Below are 17327 nucleotides of genomic sequence, written 5' to 3'. Positions count from 1 at the left end.
TTTATTTTAATGCATAAAAGCAATAAATTAACTTGAACTCAACCAAAATATTTGTGAGGTCATGTTTTGTAGGCGTTTGTGATTTGAATAGAAACAAATTGTTCGAAATCGTATAAATTTTGGAATTGCAATAAAACATAGTGGCAATAATCGGAAAAATGGCGGCGATAAATAAGACGCGAGCGCAGATAAACGTCAAAAGCGACACGGCCATAAAACGAATGATTTATCTGTTCAAGTTCACGATACAATCGAATACAAAACGCTACAAATGAGCGATGAATGTCTTGACGCTGTTACGGTCATTATATAATTGTGTTTTCTGTCAAATTATTAAATAACTGTTGTTATTCTATACCACTACATAAAAAGTACCGTTTGATATTAAATAAATTAAATATATGAATATATTTCAAACACAAACGCAGAGAAAGTTTAAATTTTTATTTAAAATGCGTAAAAATGCGTGAATTAAACAAAACATGATGAAATCCAAGGTGTGAAAACAAAACAATCTGTCAAATCATCATCTGCGTATGTAAATTGAATAAAACCTGAAAAAAATTCAATTTCTCTCATTAAAAACATAAAAAACGCTTTTTCTACGTATATAACCTCACATGTCGCTATAGGCAACCAAACCTACTCAACACAAACATAATTTGCCTATTTTAAAGCTATAAAAATAATTTAATTGAATATAAACCATTGTTTTTGTTACTAAAACGTAAAAAAAGCTTTATCAACTTCATTGACCACTGGAATGACAAATGACGCATTCACACACCTCGTATTAAGTAATCTAATAGATTTCTAATGGATGTACCGTGTCAGATTAATGTGAACACTTGAATTATTGAGCGCCAGTGTGATTTACAACCGCAAAACTAAAATTCACTTTCCGAGGACAAACAGCTCGTGCCTTGTGGATTATCACTACATAAACAGAGATATTTCTTGACATTGTGAATCAAAAATGTTTGGGTGAATAAAACAACACCTCAGGTGCGAATTAATTTGATTATAGTGTATGAAACTGTAGCAAATAAAATTTAATTAATTAATTGATACCTAGTTATTTGTTTTTTTGTTTAATATTGAAAATAATTGAATTATATGTAATAAATCATATGATTTTACTTGATATTATTGATCCCGATCTTGAACTTGATCTTTATGCTAATACTTCATTGATTTTCGGCTCAATTCGGATTGATTGCCGCCTAATAAACATGTTTAAAATGTTAAACGTGAATGAACTATTTATTCACAGCCGCAAAACGCCTTAAAAACACTTGACAACTAAAAAAATAAATATTTTTATAGATATTATATATGTGTTGATATATATGCAACACATTGTACACAGATTACAAGTTTTATTTTCGGGATTAAATTGTGATACAATTGATAATAATAAGAGTAAATAAGTTGTGCGTCTGCTCGTGAGTTGAATGCTGAATGCTTGAATCTTTATGAGAGCAACTTTTTCGGACGTTTCACCATCAGCAAGTGGTTTTATTCACTCGGAGCGTGCGTTAAAGGTTCTCGTACAAGTTCAAGGCGATTCGTTGCCATTTTCGGGGGAGCAGACTTCTTTTTGCCACTGCCAGCGATGCCTTTTTTCATCGTCGAAAACCCACAGCCGAAACCAGATGAAAATCTCATCAAGAACACAAAATGAAATAAAAGTATGCAACCAAATCTGCATCTGAATACAACAGGCTGCAGCTTAATCCAATTATGTTTTGGGAGTTGCATATGATTAACCTAACCTGACTTAAATGAAATATTTTTGAAGAAGAAAAAAATTAATTATGATAATCAAACATTCCGCATACATTTGTCAAACTTGTACTCGTAGAATAATCAAAATGGGAATTAACGTGTAAATATTTATGTGTGGGCGAAACAAATTAATACAAATCGAAAAAAAGAAACAGTTAGTGAATGGATATAAAGGGACACTGATCATATTTCTGAAAGAAGATGAAAAAACTAATAGGATTGTAAATAAATAAATAAATCATTAATCGGTAAATCACAAAATAAAATAAGAGAATGACAAGTAACTTAATATCTATTTAAATTTTAGTGCTTCACGCTTCATCACTTGCTCATCTTCTCGAATTTATTGATTTACAATGTTTTTTATGACTTAATCATGTTAGGCGCATGTGACTTAAGTAAAATGACTTAAGTTACATATAATCTCTACTAATATTATAAATGCGAAAGTCCTGATGTTTGTTTCATTTTCCCGCAAAAACTACTTAACCGATCATCATGAAAATTTGTACACATATTCTTAGTGGTCCCCGAATGGTTATAGGCTACTTTTTATTTAATAAAAATAATAATTTTTTAAATAAAATAAAGAAATAGTTTAGCCAATAATACCTCTGCATCTGGCTATTTGACTACTTTAACGCCATCTAGCATTCCAACAATGAAGCTCAAACCTAAGTACTATAGTACCATCACACTGTATTATCACACTGTATTACCGACAGCTACGTCAACATCAAATCCAATTGACTACACTATGGAGACTGTACACTATACTTCCATAGACTATACTTTCAGCCATTTTAAACTTCCCGCCATTCTACTTCATTGTTACTTCTTCTGTGACTACAGACGCGTACGAAAGCAACTTCATTATTTTAGATATTCAAGAGCGAAGCCAAGGGTTAAAGCTAGTTTAATATAAAATAAATTCTGCGGAACGTAAACAAAGGAAATAAATAAAGTGACTTAAGTCAAGTTGCTTATGAAAAATGACTTAAGTAACATGACTTAACTTAAGTAAAATAATATAATTTATTATAAAATTATTAATAAGGGGTGTGTAAAGAAAAGAATAAAGTGACTTAAGTAAATTGACTTAAGAAAAATGACTTAAGTAACATGACTTAACTTAAGTACTCGTAAAATAATATAATTTTATCCAAAACAAATAATAAAAAATAAATAATGTGACTTAAATAAACCACTTAAGTAATAAGTGCGTGTGAACTGTACTCGAACTTAACCAGGAATTTCCAATTTTAGCCACATCGAAGTTCAATTGATTCTATTACCGTACCCTCCGTAAATTGTACACTTATCTATAAAAACGGATGACTGATTAGATAGCGGTCATAAATCCGCATCCACATGTAGTTAGTAATTAGTTAAAGGCGTGAACGCATGCGCACACATCACACACATTACTCATTACCCATTATCAAATTACCACAACGCAGCCAACATGTGCGGAGACAAGTTCATTCCAATTTTAACTTCTACATTTTTAATTTTTACACTTTTGACATCTTCAACAAATGGCGACGTGACACTCAATGGCGTACCATCGAATGTATACAGATACAAAATCAGCTCAGCAGAGAGTCTGCACTTAACCTTTCCAGAACTCAAAGTAAGTATCACATTAAATTAAATTCAGTAAAATCAAAAAAACATACAAAAATAGTGCTGAATTGAGGTTATATTCACTTCCCTTATAGAAAAACACCAATCAACCATACCGCCTGGAAGTTAGCAGCACGAATGCCGCTCGTATACATCCGGTCTTCGTCGTGGTACGTCAAGAACGCAGCATACAATCATGGCAGATTCCATTATTAGTAGAAGCCGCGAATCCAGACGCTAAAAACCCATTTGTTGAGTATATGAACACAGGAAGGACGCTGTGTTACCACACGGACGATTCCAGCACATACTCATCATCAAACAAATCAATCCAACGTGAGACAGATAAATTATCTTATCAGTTATTCGATTATTTATAACATAACCTTGAATTTTTCAATTTTTATTTTTTATTTTTTATTTTAATTAATTTTTTTTTGTTTGTAGGTACAACAAAGATAATCAATGCTCGCACAAACTTCACGGTGACACTATCAACATTCTCCACGCTATCCGTCTGGGTGACACTGCGTGCACTTCCGGTTGACAACTATTTCCTGAAGACTAATGTCAAATACAACGCGACGTTCAGTCCCAGCGAGCCGGTGTACTATGCTTATCAGTTTCCTGATAACGATGTGAAGACTGTGCATTTGCAGGTTACTTCCGATGATGATGTTTGCTTCACTGTTTCCGTTCAACCACATATTGTACGTATTACAATTTTTAGGTTAAAATTTTTAATTTTTTGTTTTAACCTTAAATATTTTTTATGTTGCATCAGTGTCCTATATATGATCTTCTAGATCAAATAACCTATCAAGGAAAGTATCAAACAGTGTCTAAAAATGGCGGACTTGTCATTTATGTACGTATAACCAACATAACCTCAATTTTATTCTATTTATTGATTTGTTTGATGAATTTACAGCGTAAAAACTTCGAATATGATGGTGATGCTAGTTTTGTGGTTGTTTTCGTTGCGCATGCGGATAACTATGAATGTGACACTGATGCAGCGGTGCCATTCAATAAACAAGCAAGATTTAGAGAAAACCGACAGATATCCAATGTGCAATTCACTGTCAAAGCATCAAAAAAGACAGGGGAATATGGAATCGCCATTTTATCACTTCTAGGATTCAATTTGGTTATATGTTTGGTTATAATCATCCTAACCTATTTGTTTTATAGGTTCGGAAAGCATTATAAACATGATCAGCATGGTATTTAATTAAATTAAACAAATTTTCATTTTAAAACTAAAAAATTAAATTTTAGATGGTCCAAGAGTAAGTCTTGCTGATTCTTTAGTAACACCGGATACAGTCGACGCCATTCAAAAACCACAGACCCTAGACTCTCGGATTTCATCCATCAGAGAAAACGCAATCGTCGCATGGCCTTGAATTACTTCTGGCACATTGCAAACATTGCCATCTTCTATGGTTTACCAGTCGTACAATTGATGGTGTTCTATCAACGTGTAAGTATTTATAGGTTACTAGCTTTAACCCGCGGCTTCGCTCGCGAATATCCCTACTAATATTATAAATGCGAAAGTCCTGATGTTTGTTACACTTTCACGCAAAAACTACTTAACCGATCATCATGAAAATTTGTACACATATTCTTAGTGGTCCCCGAATGGTTATAGGCTACTTTTTATTTAATAAAAAATTATTTTTTAAATAAAATAAAGAAATTGTTTAGCCAATAATACCTCTGCATCTGGCTATTTGACTACTTTAACGCCATCTAGCATTCCAGCAATGAAGCTCAAACCTAAGTACTATAGTACCATCACACTGTATTATCACACTGTATTACCGACAGCTACGTCAACATCAAATCCAATTGACTACACTATGGAGACTGTACACTATACTTCCATAGACTATACTTTCAGCCATTTTAAACTTCCCGCCATTCTACTTCATTGTTACTTCTTCTGTGACTACAGACGCGTGCGGAATCAATTTCATTATTTTAGATATTCGCGAGCGAAGCCAAGGGGCTAAAGCTAGTCTAAAATAATGAAGTTGCCTATAACCATTCGGGGACCACTAAGAATATGTGTACAAATTTTCATGATGATCGGTTAAGTAGTTTTTGCGTGAAAGTGTAACAAACTTCAGGACTTAGTAGGGATATTAGATTAACACTAAATTTGAGGTTATTTCAGGCTGTCAACTTCACAGGAGATCTGGATCTTTGTTACTACAATAATCAATGTTCACATCCACTTTACTTCAACGATTTCAATCATGTGTACTCTAATCTAGGTTATGTCCTGTTCGGTTTGTTGTTTTTGTTTGTAACGGCGTTCCGCAACCGCAAAATGCAAAGTTCGCCTGGTTGCGGCATACCAAAACTCTATGGGTTGTATTACGCCATGGGTGTGGCCTTGGTTTTTGAAGGTGTGCTCTCTGGATGTTACCACATATGTCCGAATCAATCTAATTTTCAATTTGGTAATATAACCTTAAATAATTTCAAGAAAATAACATAACCTTATTTTAATGCTATTGATTTTAGATACAAGTTTCATGTACGTGATGGCAATGTTAATCATGGCAAAACTATACCAGAATAGACACCCTGATGTGCAGGCAAGTGCCTATAGTACATTCACAGTGTTGGGATTGAGTGTAATGGTGGCCATGTTTGGAATTATTTTCAATTCCCTGCCCGTGCTCATTGTGTTCTTCGTGAGTTATGTGATTTTCTGTGTGTACATGGCGTTTAAATTGTATTTCTTCGCAAATGTCACACGTGGCATGCGTACTTTCGTCGATGAAGCACGCAGTGTTGGAATTAAACAAGGATTGAGACCGAGACGTCAAAGTAAGTGACATAACCTCTTCAGGAATCAAACATAACCTATTTTTGCAAATTTTAGGATTGTTTGTGTTTGTCGTGTTGGGATTATTAATAAACTTCACAATGGCAATCAGTGGATTCTTTTTATATCCGGAAAACGTTGATTTTGGTACTTATCTATTGATTATCCTAATGGGTAATGCAATTATGTACTCCATATTCTACATGGCGATGAAAATGATCACCAAAGAGCGGATTTGTTTCGAGGCCATGTTGTACGGTGTGTTAGCACTGGTTTTGTGGTTAGCCGGCGCGTATTTCTTCTTTAATGCTGCCACAGTTTGGTCGGTGAGTACTGGTGAGTTATCTACGCATGCGCAGAGGGTTTAATGTTTTGTTTATGTTATGTAGAAAACGCCTGCGCAGTCACGTCTACTGAATCAGGATTGTATGGTGTTTGACTTTTATGACACGCATGACATTTGGCATATTCTAAGCGCGCCTGCGCTGTTCTTCACGTTTTCGTTTCTGGGGGCCATGGATGATGATTTGGTTAATACACGACAGGATGAAATCAAAGTTTTTAGGTTATATTTTGTAGATTTATGTAATTTAACCTAAAATTTATATTTTTACGTTTTATTTCGCAAAGAAATAAGAAAATCATGACAAATATCAATACATTATCATTTTTACCATTTACTTAACCTTACATAACCTTATTTTAAGTTTTTAATTATTGTTTAGTTTTATGGCAAGCTTAAGTCATTCTTAACCTAAAAAAAATTATTTTTACGTTTTATTTCGCAAAGAAATAAGAAAATCATGACAAATATTAATACATTATCATTTTTACCATTAACTAAACCTAACATAACCTTATTTTAAGTTTTTAATGATTGTTTAGTTTTATTGCACGCTTAAGTCATTCTTAACCTAAAAATTTATATTTTTACGTTTTATTTCACAAAGAAATAAAAAAATCATGATAAATATCAATACATTATCATTTTTACCATTTACTTAACCTTACATAACCTTATTTTAAGTTTTTAATCATTGTTTAGTTTTATAGCACGCTTAAGTCATTCTTAACCTAAAAATTTATATATTTACGTTTTATTTCGCAAAGAAATAAGAAAATCATGATAAATATCAATACATTATCATTTTTACCATTAATTTAACCTAACCTAACCTAACTTTACATTGTAAGTTTTTCAAGATTTTAAGTGTTTAGTGGTACAGCACGTTTAAGTTACTCTTAAATTATGCACAGCTTGCACTTTTGGGATCACGAGTCAAACGATATGTTTCGTTAATCTAAATATATAAATCGCTGACGTGTTCACTTTCAGTTAATATCAACAAAGCTTTCATGACTGTAAACTCAGCGTTCTTGTTAGGTTCATTTATCCAGTCGTTGTTCACCACTTCGTGTGTCGTGCGGATCAATTTTTATTTTTGTGTTTTTCATAATAATTAATAAAAAAATCATGTGTGGAGACATTTTGAAATTTGTGTTAGTGTTACTTACATGTGCCCTATTGCCAATCAATGGTGAGATTAATATTGGTGAAACCGGAAAAGTGTACTCCTTCAAAATCACTTCCGATGAAAATGTCGAATTTAATTATACAATCCATAAAGTAAGTTTTTTCATATAAAAACTAAATAATCTATATATATAAAATTTGCGTGTCACAGTGTTTGTTTCCATACTCCTCCGAAACGGCTTTACCGATTTTTACCAAATTTTATATGCGTATTCAGTAGGTCTGAGAATCGGCTAACATCTATTTTTCATACCCCTAAGTGATAAGGGTTGTTCACCCTTAACTTTTTTTTAAATTTTTGGACAAATTCTTTTGTTTTTATTTTTTTTATAATGTGGAATTAAAAAATACATACAACCCTAAATTTTTAGTTTTTTATCACCAACCCCTATTTCTTTATAGCCATTTTAGTAATTTAATCATTTTTCATCCCGCTCAAAGAAAATTTTTATATGCGTATTCAGTAGGTCTGAGAATCGGTAACTTCATATCTTTAAGTGATAAGGGTTGTTCACCCTTAATTTTTTTTAAATTTTGGTCGAAAATTTTTGTTTTTATTTTTTTAATGTGGCATTAAAATATACATACAACCCTAAATTTTTGGTTTCTTATCACCAACCCCTATTTTTTATAATAAGTAAGTTACTTTTTGTCTACACTAAAATTTATCTAGAAACTAGAAATAATTTATATGGCAAAACAACGTTTGCCCGGTTAACTAGTTGCATATAAAAATGTAAAATGTCTTCGTAGCAATTGTGGGATTCCCCGAATTACCAACCATATCGTGTGGAAGTGAGCGCTATTGACGCCAATCGATCGCATCCGGTTTTCGTCGTTGTACGTCAAGCAAAAAGCATTCTTTCATGGCAGTTGCCATTATTAGTCGAAGCACCCAATCCGGATGTGATTGATCCCTTTGTTGAATACAGGAATACTTCAAGGATATTATGTGAGGCAATGTATGAATATGCTCCTGGACATTCCCATACTTCTATCACATTACGTAAGTGTTTCTAACTACTAATCAATACCAATTACAAGTCTGTAATTTTTTTTTTTCACATAGAAAAAGCAAACCGGAAAAATCCCAATTTCAGCATTTTGTTATCAACATACTCAGAGAAGCCTGTGTCAGTAATGGTCCGCGCACTTCCGGTGCCATTTTATGACGTCACACCAAATCGAAACTACGACGCTGTTTTCAGTCCCAGTGAACCAGTGTACTTTGTGTATGAATTCCCTGCGAAGGATGTGGAAACTGTGCATTTGAAAGTTACCTCGATGGATGATGTCTGTTTCACAGTGTCAATCCAACCACACATTGTAATTCACATCAAAAACCAACAAAAACTCATTCTAAACAACATTATTTTTCTAGTGTCCTATATATGACCTTCAGGATCATATAACCTATCAGGGTAAATACCAAACAGTGTCTAAAAATGGCGGACTTAACATACAAGTAAGAAATGAACATTATAACCTAAAAACACGCAAGTTTTTCATTTTTTTTATGAATTACAGAGGAAAGAATTTGAACAATCAAGTTTCGTGATTGTTTTTGTTGCCCACGCTGATAACTACTTGTGTGACAAGCACGCAGGGGTGCCACATACAGAGGAAACAAAATTCGTCGAAAACAAACAAATCTCCCGAGTTCAATTCACCATCATCGAACGTAAAGAATCCTCAAGTTTTAAGGCAATCATCAGTCTTCTTGGATTCAACACAATTTTCTGTGTTTGTATTCTCTTACTTACCTGTTGTTTCTATCAATGTGGAGGATATTACTACAAAGACCATGATCAATCAGGTAGGCAACTTATTTCACACAAAATTCATTTGAAATCATTGAAAATCAATTTTTTATTTATTTGCTTATAGATTTCAGGCGTGATTGTGCTTTGACACCAGATATCGTCGACGCCATGCAGAACAGTGAAGAACCCAAGCTGTCAACGTTCAATGGTCAAGGCAAACGAAATCAAAGAATTGCAATGAATTACCTCTGGCATATTGCAAACATTGCTATCTTTTATAGCCTACCAGTGGTGCAACTGATGGTATTCTATGACCGAGTATGTATTTCTTTAATAATAGACTTCATGTGAGGTTATGTTACATGTTTATGTATTGTAGATGGTGAGCAGTACTGGAAACTTAGACCTTTGTTATTACAACAGTCTGTGTTCACACCCGCTGTATTTCCAAGACTTCAATCACATCTTTTCGAATCTCGGCTATGTTTGCTTTGGCGTGTTGTTTCTTATCATCACCGCATTCCGTCACAGGATGCCATCGCGACCCAAATGTGGTATTCCAAGGTTATATGGATTATATTACGCTATGGGTCTGGCTTTGGTCTTGGAAGGTGTCCTTTCTGGTTGTTATCACATATGCCCGAATCAATCCAACTTTCAATTCGGTAATATAACCTCACTTATTATTTACTAGCTTTATCCCGCGGCTTCGCTCGCGTTGAATCCATCAAATAAATATTAGAAATCCATGAAGTTGCTTCCGTACGCGTCTGTAGTCACAGAAGAAGTAACAATGAAGTAGAATGGCGGGAAGTTTAAAATGGCTGAAAGTATAGTCTATGGAAGTATAGTGTACAGTCTCCATAGTGTAGTCAATTGGATTTGATGTTGACGTAGCTGTCGGTAATACAGTGTGATAATACAGTGTGATGGTACTATAGTACTTAGGTTTGAGCTTCATTGCTGGAATGCTAGATGGCGTTAAAGTAGTCAAATAGCCAGATGCAGAGGTATTATTGGCTAAACAATTTCTTTATATTATTTAAAAAATAATTTTTTTATTAAATAAAAAATAGCCTATAACCATTCGGGGACCACTAAGAATATGTGTACAAATTTTCATGATGATCGGTTAAGTAGTTTGTGCGTGAAAGTGTAACAAACATCAGGACATTCGCATTTATAATATTAGCAGGGATAAGTTAAAAAATTACTTAGTTATGTTTTATTTTTACTCAAAATGATTAAATTACACATTGAGATAGAAAATATTGATGATAATGATTGATGAGGCTATGAATTTAGTCATTCTGATACTTTATTTAAAGATGGCGGACACATACAGTGTGTTTTACGTGATAAACGTTAAAAATTAGTTGGTTTTGGTTTATTTTTGGTTAAAACATGAAAAATTTATGTTCAGATTGAAAATATTGATGATAATGATTGATTTGGTTTTGTTTTTACTCATTTTGATACTTATCTTCAAGATAATCAACACATACAATGTGTTTTATGAGCTACTAGCTTTAACCCGCGGCTTTGCTCACGAATATCTAAACTAATGAAGTTGCTTCCGTACGCGTCTGTAGTCACAGAAGAAGTAACAATGAAGTAGAATGGCGGGAAGTTTAAAATGGCTGAAAGTATAGTCTATGGAAGTATAGTGTACAGTCTCCATAGTGTAGTCAATTGGATTTGATGTTGACGTAGCTGTCGGTAATACAGTGTGATAATACAGTGTGATGGTACTATAGTACTTAGGTTTGAGCTTCATTGCTGGAATGCTAGATGGCGTTAAAGTAGTCAAATAGCCAGATGCAGAGGTATTATTGGCTAAACAATTTCTTTATTTTATTTAAAAATAATTTTTTTATTAAATAAAAAGTAGCCTATAACCATTCGGGGACCACTAAGAATATGTGTACAAATTTTCATGATGATCGGTTAAGTAGTTTTTGCGTGAAAGTGTAACAAACATCAGGACATTCGCATTTATAATATTAGTAGGGATTCATGAAAAAACACAACATAACCTAATTTTCATGTGATTTTTGACAGATACAAGCTTCATGTACGTGATGGCAGTGTTAATCATTGCAAAACTCTATCAAAACCGCCATCCTGCAGTACAAGCAAGCGCATACAGTACTTTTACAGTTCTAGGCTTGGCTGTAATGATCGCCATGCTCGGAATCATCTACAATTCGTTGATTGTGATGATTGTATTCTATGTTGCCTTCGTCATATTCTGTTTATACTTGGCGTTTAAGATTTACTTCTTCACGAATGTCACCGGACGAATTCTCACTGTATGTGGGAATGTTTGTGATGATGGCGTGAGTCATTGCGTACCAAATCGGCCATGTTAGTATTATGCACTTGTAACTAACATAACCTTACTTTTTATCTATTTTTGTGCACAGGTCAGCTTTTTTTCGTTTTTGCGGGATTGTCAGTCAATTCTGCTATGGCTCTGAGTGGATTTGTGCTGTATCCAAACATAGTTGACTTTGGGACTTACTTATTGATCATTTTAATGGGCAACGCCATCATGTATTGTATATTCTACATTATAATGAAGGTATTTATTATTTACAGATTTTTAATTTATTTTTTTTTTTACTAAAGTGGAGTTTAGTTGTTGACAGGTGAACGTATTTGTTGTGAAGCAATGTTTTACGGTTTATTGGCTGTTTTGTTTTGGATTTCCGGCAGTTATTTCTTTTTTAATGCTGCTACACATTGGTCGGTGAGTAGTAGTACATATATTAGGTTATGTAACCTAAAAATCTTTAAAACTTTCTGTAAATCTTTAAATTTTTGTAGAAAACTCCTGCACAATCACGTTTATCAAACCAAGACTGCATTTTGTTTGATTTCTACGACACTCATGATATTTGGCATATTTTAAGCGCGCCTGCGCTGTTTTTTTACCTTTTCCATGCTCAGCGCACTGGACTTCGACTTGGTCAACACCAAACAGAATGATATCAATGTTTTCTAGGCTTCTACGTGTTTTTATAGTAGTAATAATGTATCAATTTGCGTATTTTCGTGTTGGATGTCGTTTGCAGACGTCGCGAGCAAATAAATCCACGTAATATACGAAAATCTGTGTTTGACAGCTTGCTGATGACGCTGTTCTTTTTCTTATTGCGATCCTCAACACATAATCAAATAAACAGGTATAAAAGAAACAACGCAGGGATTATCTGGTTAGTACAGATTGCACCTGCAGTCCTTTCATACCAATATAGAACATAACCTAACTTTAACATTATAAAAATGGTGTAAGTATAGCATTTTCGTGTTAATTTTTGTTTTTAACGAGAATTTCATAGATTTAAAATGCAATCAAACTGTAAACTGCATCTTTACATCTTTGTCTTGGCTGTGACGATGAGTTTGAAGACATTTGCGTTTCCTGCTGCTCCTGAAGACGATCGTTATGTTGACAGAGAAGTAAAACTTCAAATTCAAGTGTAAAATCATTCTAAATTGTTGTTTTTGTAGTTTGCTTCGCCTGGTGGTCATCAATTAGCAAGCTGGTTGATTTCTAAGCTTCGCAAGGCTGAAGATTTTCTTCCCCTGCAAGAAACACCTACAAATATTGTACATCAACCACCTTATCGTTTGCCATTGGCAGGAAAACGTAATTCTGAGTTGACTAGTGTCATGATGGGATTTCCAAAGTCCATGATGGATAACGGACGTTAAATTGACTAAATTAATTATTACGCATGCGCTAGACGTAAGTTTCGATTATAATTCTTTGCCCGGTTTGTAAGTAGTGTCACAATTTGTATCGTGTATGTCGTGTGCAATAAATAAAACAAAAAAACTTGTTCCACGTCAGTGAACTGTCAAAAATGTCAAATAACATAACCTTACTAGCTTTAACCCTTGGCTTCGCTCGTGAATATCTAAAATAATGAAGTTGCTTCCGTACGCGTCTATAGTCACAGAAGAAGTAACAATAAAGTAGAATGGCGGGAAGTTTAAAATGGCTGAAAGTATAGTCAATGGAAGTATAGTGTACAGTCTCCATAGTGTAGTCAATTGGATTTGATGTTGACGTAGCTGACGGTAATACAGTGTGATAATACAGTGTGATGGTACTATAGTACTTAGGTTTGAGCTTCATTGCTGGAATGCTAGATGGCGTTAAAGTAGTCAAATAGCCAGATGCAGAGGTATTATTGGCTAAACAATTTCTTTATTTTATTTAAATAATAATTTTTTTTATTAAATAAAAAGTAGCCTATAACCATTCGGGGACCACTAAGAATATGTGTTCAAATTTTCATGATGATCAGTTAAGTAGTTTTTGCGTGAATGTGTAACAAACATCAGGACTTTCGCATTTATAATATTAGTAGGGATTTAAAAATTTCATCATTTTATTCCTTGAATCGTGTTTTACGATTAAATAATCACAAAGAACTCTTGTCCCACATGACTGAACTGTCTAAATGTCAAATGACATAACCTTACATAACCTTAATTAAATATTTCATCGTCTTATTCCTTGAATAGTTTTTTATGATAAAATAATAACAAAGACACTTGTCCCACCTCCCTGAACTGTCAAAAATGTCAAATAACATAACCTTACATAACCTTATTTAAAAATTTCAACATTTTATTCGTTGAATCGTTTTTCATGATAAAATAATCATAAAAACAATTGTCCTACGACTCAGAACTGTCAAAACTGTCAAATAACATAACCTTACATAACCATAACTAAAAATTTCAACATTTTATTCCTTGAATCGTTTTTTATGATAAAATAATCACAAAACCACTTGTCCCACAACTCAGAACTGTCAAAAATGTCAAATGACATAACCTTACATAACCTTATTTAAAATTTTCATCATTTTATTCTTTGACTCGTTTTTAACGATAAAATAATAACAAAAACACTTGTCCTACGACTCAGAACTGTCAAAAATGTCAAATGACCTAACCTTACATAACCTTAACTAAAAATTTCAACATCTTATTACTTGAATCGTTTTTTATGATAAAATAATCATAAAAACACTTGTCCCACATCACTGAACTGTCAAAACTGTCAAATAATATAACCTTATCTAAAGAATCTCAACATCTCAACATCTTTTTCCTAGAATACTACAAACCACATTTTTACGATGAAATAATAATAAAAACACTTATATATTCTTATCACTTTGAATTATCAATATTCCACACAATTCCATATACAATAAACGCTACATAGATAACAATCCCTATTCCTTGAAGTATTCTATAAATAATACTCATCTTAAATTTGTGTTCTTCAGGCGTTTCGATCTTAAACAATGCTAAACCAATGAGTAATCCAGCCATACCTCCACACAGATGCGCAATATAACTTATCCTCTCATATTTCTGCAGATAATACCTGGTAATCAACGAATTTGCCACATCAAACACAATCAAAACACTTGGTACACCTAGATGTATCAATCTCAACTTATCCATCGCTTTCCAGTTCATAATCACCAAAGCTAAGTGCACAGTGATCAAACTATAGGTCCCGCCACTAGCGCCCACTAAACGTATCATTGGCGTACCAATAGAGACACCTACACTACCCGCAAGCACACCACAAAGGAACACCGCCATCACACGCCAATATCCGAGTACCATTTCCAGGGAATCGCGAATATCACTTGAAATACGACGTTTGTGAAGATGTGGCCCACGTTGAGATGTACCAGCATGTAGGTGATCCATCTCCAGAGTTCCTTCTTGCGTGATGGATGGTATTCCAGGGTTTGGGCGATGATGCCGTCCGCCATGTACATGTCTTTTGTTTGTACGACATCTATGACGAACAGGGCGACCATGATGAGGGAAATGGCGGGCATGACGATTGGGAAACGCTTCCGGGCGAATAGTTGATCCTCGTAGTGTCCATCTACTTCTATTGTTGTAGTATTTGTTGTTGGGATTTGATGGTGTGTCGTCTGAGCGTATTTAAATGAGTTTATATATTGATTAAACCAAGATTTGGTTTGTTTTATTGTTGGAGGTTTAGATGCCATTTTGATACTATGTTTAATTTATATATTTTTATAGAAATTTATATTTATATCGTCTAGGATAGATAAAATAAGATTTATCGGTTTATTTATCAGTTTGTGGATAAACAAATAAAGTTGATTTGGTATGAGTCACGCCATCTGAATTTTATCTATTGAAATATATGCGCGTGAAAAATACGCTTGCTGGTATTGTATCGCTACCTGCAGGAGAAATTGTGAAGTAGAAGTAAAGCTAACTTCACACTAAAACAAAAATATGTCGTTTTTTTTATTTTACAACTAGCTTTTAACCCGCGGCTTCGCTCGCGAATATCTAAAATAATGAAGTTGTTTCCGAACGCGTCTGTAGTCACAGAAGAAGTAACAATGAAGTAGAATGGCGGGAAGTTTAAAATGGCTGAAAGTATAGTCTATGGAAGTCTCCATAGTGTAGTTAATTGGATTTGATGTTGACGTAGCTGTCGGTAATACAGTGTGATAATACAGTGTGATGGTACTATAGTACTTAGGTTTGAGCTTAATTGCTGGAATGCTAGATGGCGTTAAAGTAGTCAAATAGCCAGATGCAGAGGTATTATTGGCTAAACAATTTCTTTATTTTATTTCAAAAATAATTTTTTTTATTAAATAAAAAGTAGACTATAACCAATCGGGAACCACTAAGAATATGTGTACAAATTTTCATGATGATCGGTTAAGTAGTTTTTGCGTGAAAGTGTAACAAACATCAGGACATTCGCATTTATAATATTAGTAGGGATGTTTACGACTTGTTGTAACTTGTTGTGTTACGATTTGTTTTTATAATGTTTACAAGTCTTGATTTAGTAGTATTTTCATAGTTTTTAACTTAAAATAAATAATTATATACAGAGTGTTTCAGTTAAATTCATAAAACAAAAATATTCTGTTTTTCTTTTTTTCTTTAGGTATTAGTAAGTTGTAGGTATTAAAGCATTAGTAAAATTTGTTTGAAAGCACATCGTAAGGGGGTTGCTATCAGGAGTCTTCGCAGGAAATTTCGTTCATTCATTTGGCGCGCGTCGCTTCCGTCCCCAATTTCTCCAGTTGCAAACTGCACCGTCCGATATATCCTTTTGTTACGCCAGCATTACCCCTCTCCCTGTTCGGTGCTCGCCCATCGTTTTGTCGTCCCGCCGTCGCGTCGTTTCGGCCCTTTATCTTGCCACCCTCCTCGCACGTTTCTATTTTCAGCGTTATTCTGATTGAAACTCCCTAACAAACACAATTGCACTAACGGTACTAACGGTATTAACTCTATTAGAAGAATATACAGAGTGTTGCATTTGTTTCCTTCACATTATAAGTAAATAAAGTAGATTTGTGAGTTATGTTGGTTGCATATATTAAAGTGACTTGTGTATTGTTAAAATTTAATTTTTTGGATTTTTAGTTAAAGTATTGCTTGTCAAACTTGACCAGTTTAATAAAATTAATGAAACTAACGGTATTAACTTTATTAGAAGGATATACAGAGTGTTGCATTTGTTTTACCCACATTATAAGCAAATAAAGTAGATTTGTGAGTTATATTGGTTGCCTATATTAAATTGATTTGTGTATTGTTAAAATTTTATTTTTTGGATTTTTAGTTAAAGTTTTGCTTGTCTAACTTGACAAGTTTAATAAAATTAATTGCACTAAAGGTATTAACTCTATTATAAAATATACAGAGTGTTTTATTCCTT

General features: G+C 33.6%; 4 protein-coding genes across 4 annotated transcripts; 3 read left to right on the top strand and 1 right to left on the bottom strand.

Annotated features, from left to right (window-relative positions):
* Positions 1 to 3155: 3155 nt before the first annotated feature.
* On the top strand, positions 3156 to 6912 carry LOC135803712 (cholesterol uptake protein 1-like). The gene is made up of 10 exons (XM_065317388.1): positions 3156 to 3421; positions 3510 to 3750; positions 3862 to 4124; positions 4199 to 4282; positions 4346 to 4635; positions 4729 to 4900; positions 5600 to 5888; positions 5953 to 6261; positions 6317 to 6585; positions 6649 to 6912. The coding sequence occupies exons 1-10, from the start codon at positions 3254 to 3256 to the stop codon at positions 6856 to 6858; spliced, it is 2295 nt and encodes a 764-aa protein (XP_065173460.1). The 5' UTR covers positions 3156 to 3253; the 3' UTR covers positions 6859 to 6912.
* A 725-nt stretch (positions 6913 to 7637) lies between these two features.
* LOC135789362 (SID1 transmembrane family member 2-like) lies at positions 7638 to 12695 on the top strand. The gene is given in 12 exon segments (XM_065299154.1): positions 7638 to 7886; positions 8547 to 8799; positions 8863 to 9119; positions 9175 to 9258; positions 9321 to 9609; positions 9681 to 9874; positions 9936 to 10221; positions 11618 to 11923; positions 11983 to 12140; positions 12198 to 12308; positions 12386 to 12484; positions 12486 to 12695. Coding segments are annotated over 12 exon segments (2268 nt in total). The 5' UTR covers positions 7638 to 7733; the 3' UTR covers positions 12564 to 12695.
* A 29-nt stretch (positions 12696 to 12724) lies between these two features.
* Positions 12725 to 13414, top strand: LOC135789364 (uncharacterized). Its single transcript, XM_065299156.1, has 3 exons — positions 12725 to 12849; positions 12901 to 13021; positions 13073 to 13414. Exons 1-3 carry the CDS (start codon positions 12845 to 12847, stop codon positions 13274 to 13276), a joined length of 330 nt encoding a protein of 109 aa, XP_065155228.1. The 5' UTR covers positions 12725 to 12844; the 3' UTR covers positions 13277 to 13414.
* A 341-nt stretch (positions 13415 to 13755) lies between these two features.
* Positions 13756 to 15624, bottom strand: LOC135789363 (protein rhomboid-like). Its single transcript, XM_065299155.1, is given in 2 exon segments — positions 13756 to 15225; positions 15228 to 15624. Coding segments are annotated over 2 exon segments (864 nt in total). The 5' UTR covers positions 15619 to 15624; the 3' UTR covers positions 13756 to 14752.
* Positions 15625 to 17327: the final 1703 nt, after the last annotated feature.

This window comes from Atheta coriaria, unplaced genomic scaffold, assembly GCF_025399875.1.
Source record: "Atheta coriaria isolate IRGN ID8LTWV9N9 unplaced genomic scaffold, Caltech_Dcor_3.1 hic_scaffold_3_pilon, whole genome shotgun sequence".
Lineage (NCBI taxonomy): Eukaryota > Metazoa > Arthropoda > Insecta > Coleoptera > Staphylinidae > Dalotia > Dalotia coriaria.
This window is presented reverse-complemented; position numbering and strand designations above follow the sequence as displayed.

Coding starts and splice junctions, on each gene's coding strand:
- LOC135803712 (XM_065317388.1), top strand. CDS start 3,254: ATGTGCGGAGACAAGTTCATTCCAATTTTAACTTCTACATTTTTAATT. Junction 5,889..5,952: donor TCAATCTAATTTTCAATTTG/GTAATATAACCT, acceptor TATTGATTTTAG/ATACAAGTTTCATGTACGTG. Junction 6,586..6,648: donor ATGCTGCCACAGTTTGGTCG/GTGAGTACTGGT, acceptor TATGTTATGTAG/AAAACGCCTGCGCAGTCACG.
- LOC135789364 (XM_065299156.1), top strand. Junction 13,022..13,072: donor ATCGTTATGTTGACAGAGAA/GTAAAACTTCAA, acceptor TTGTTTTTGTAG/TTTGCTTCGCCTGGTGGTCA.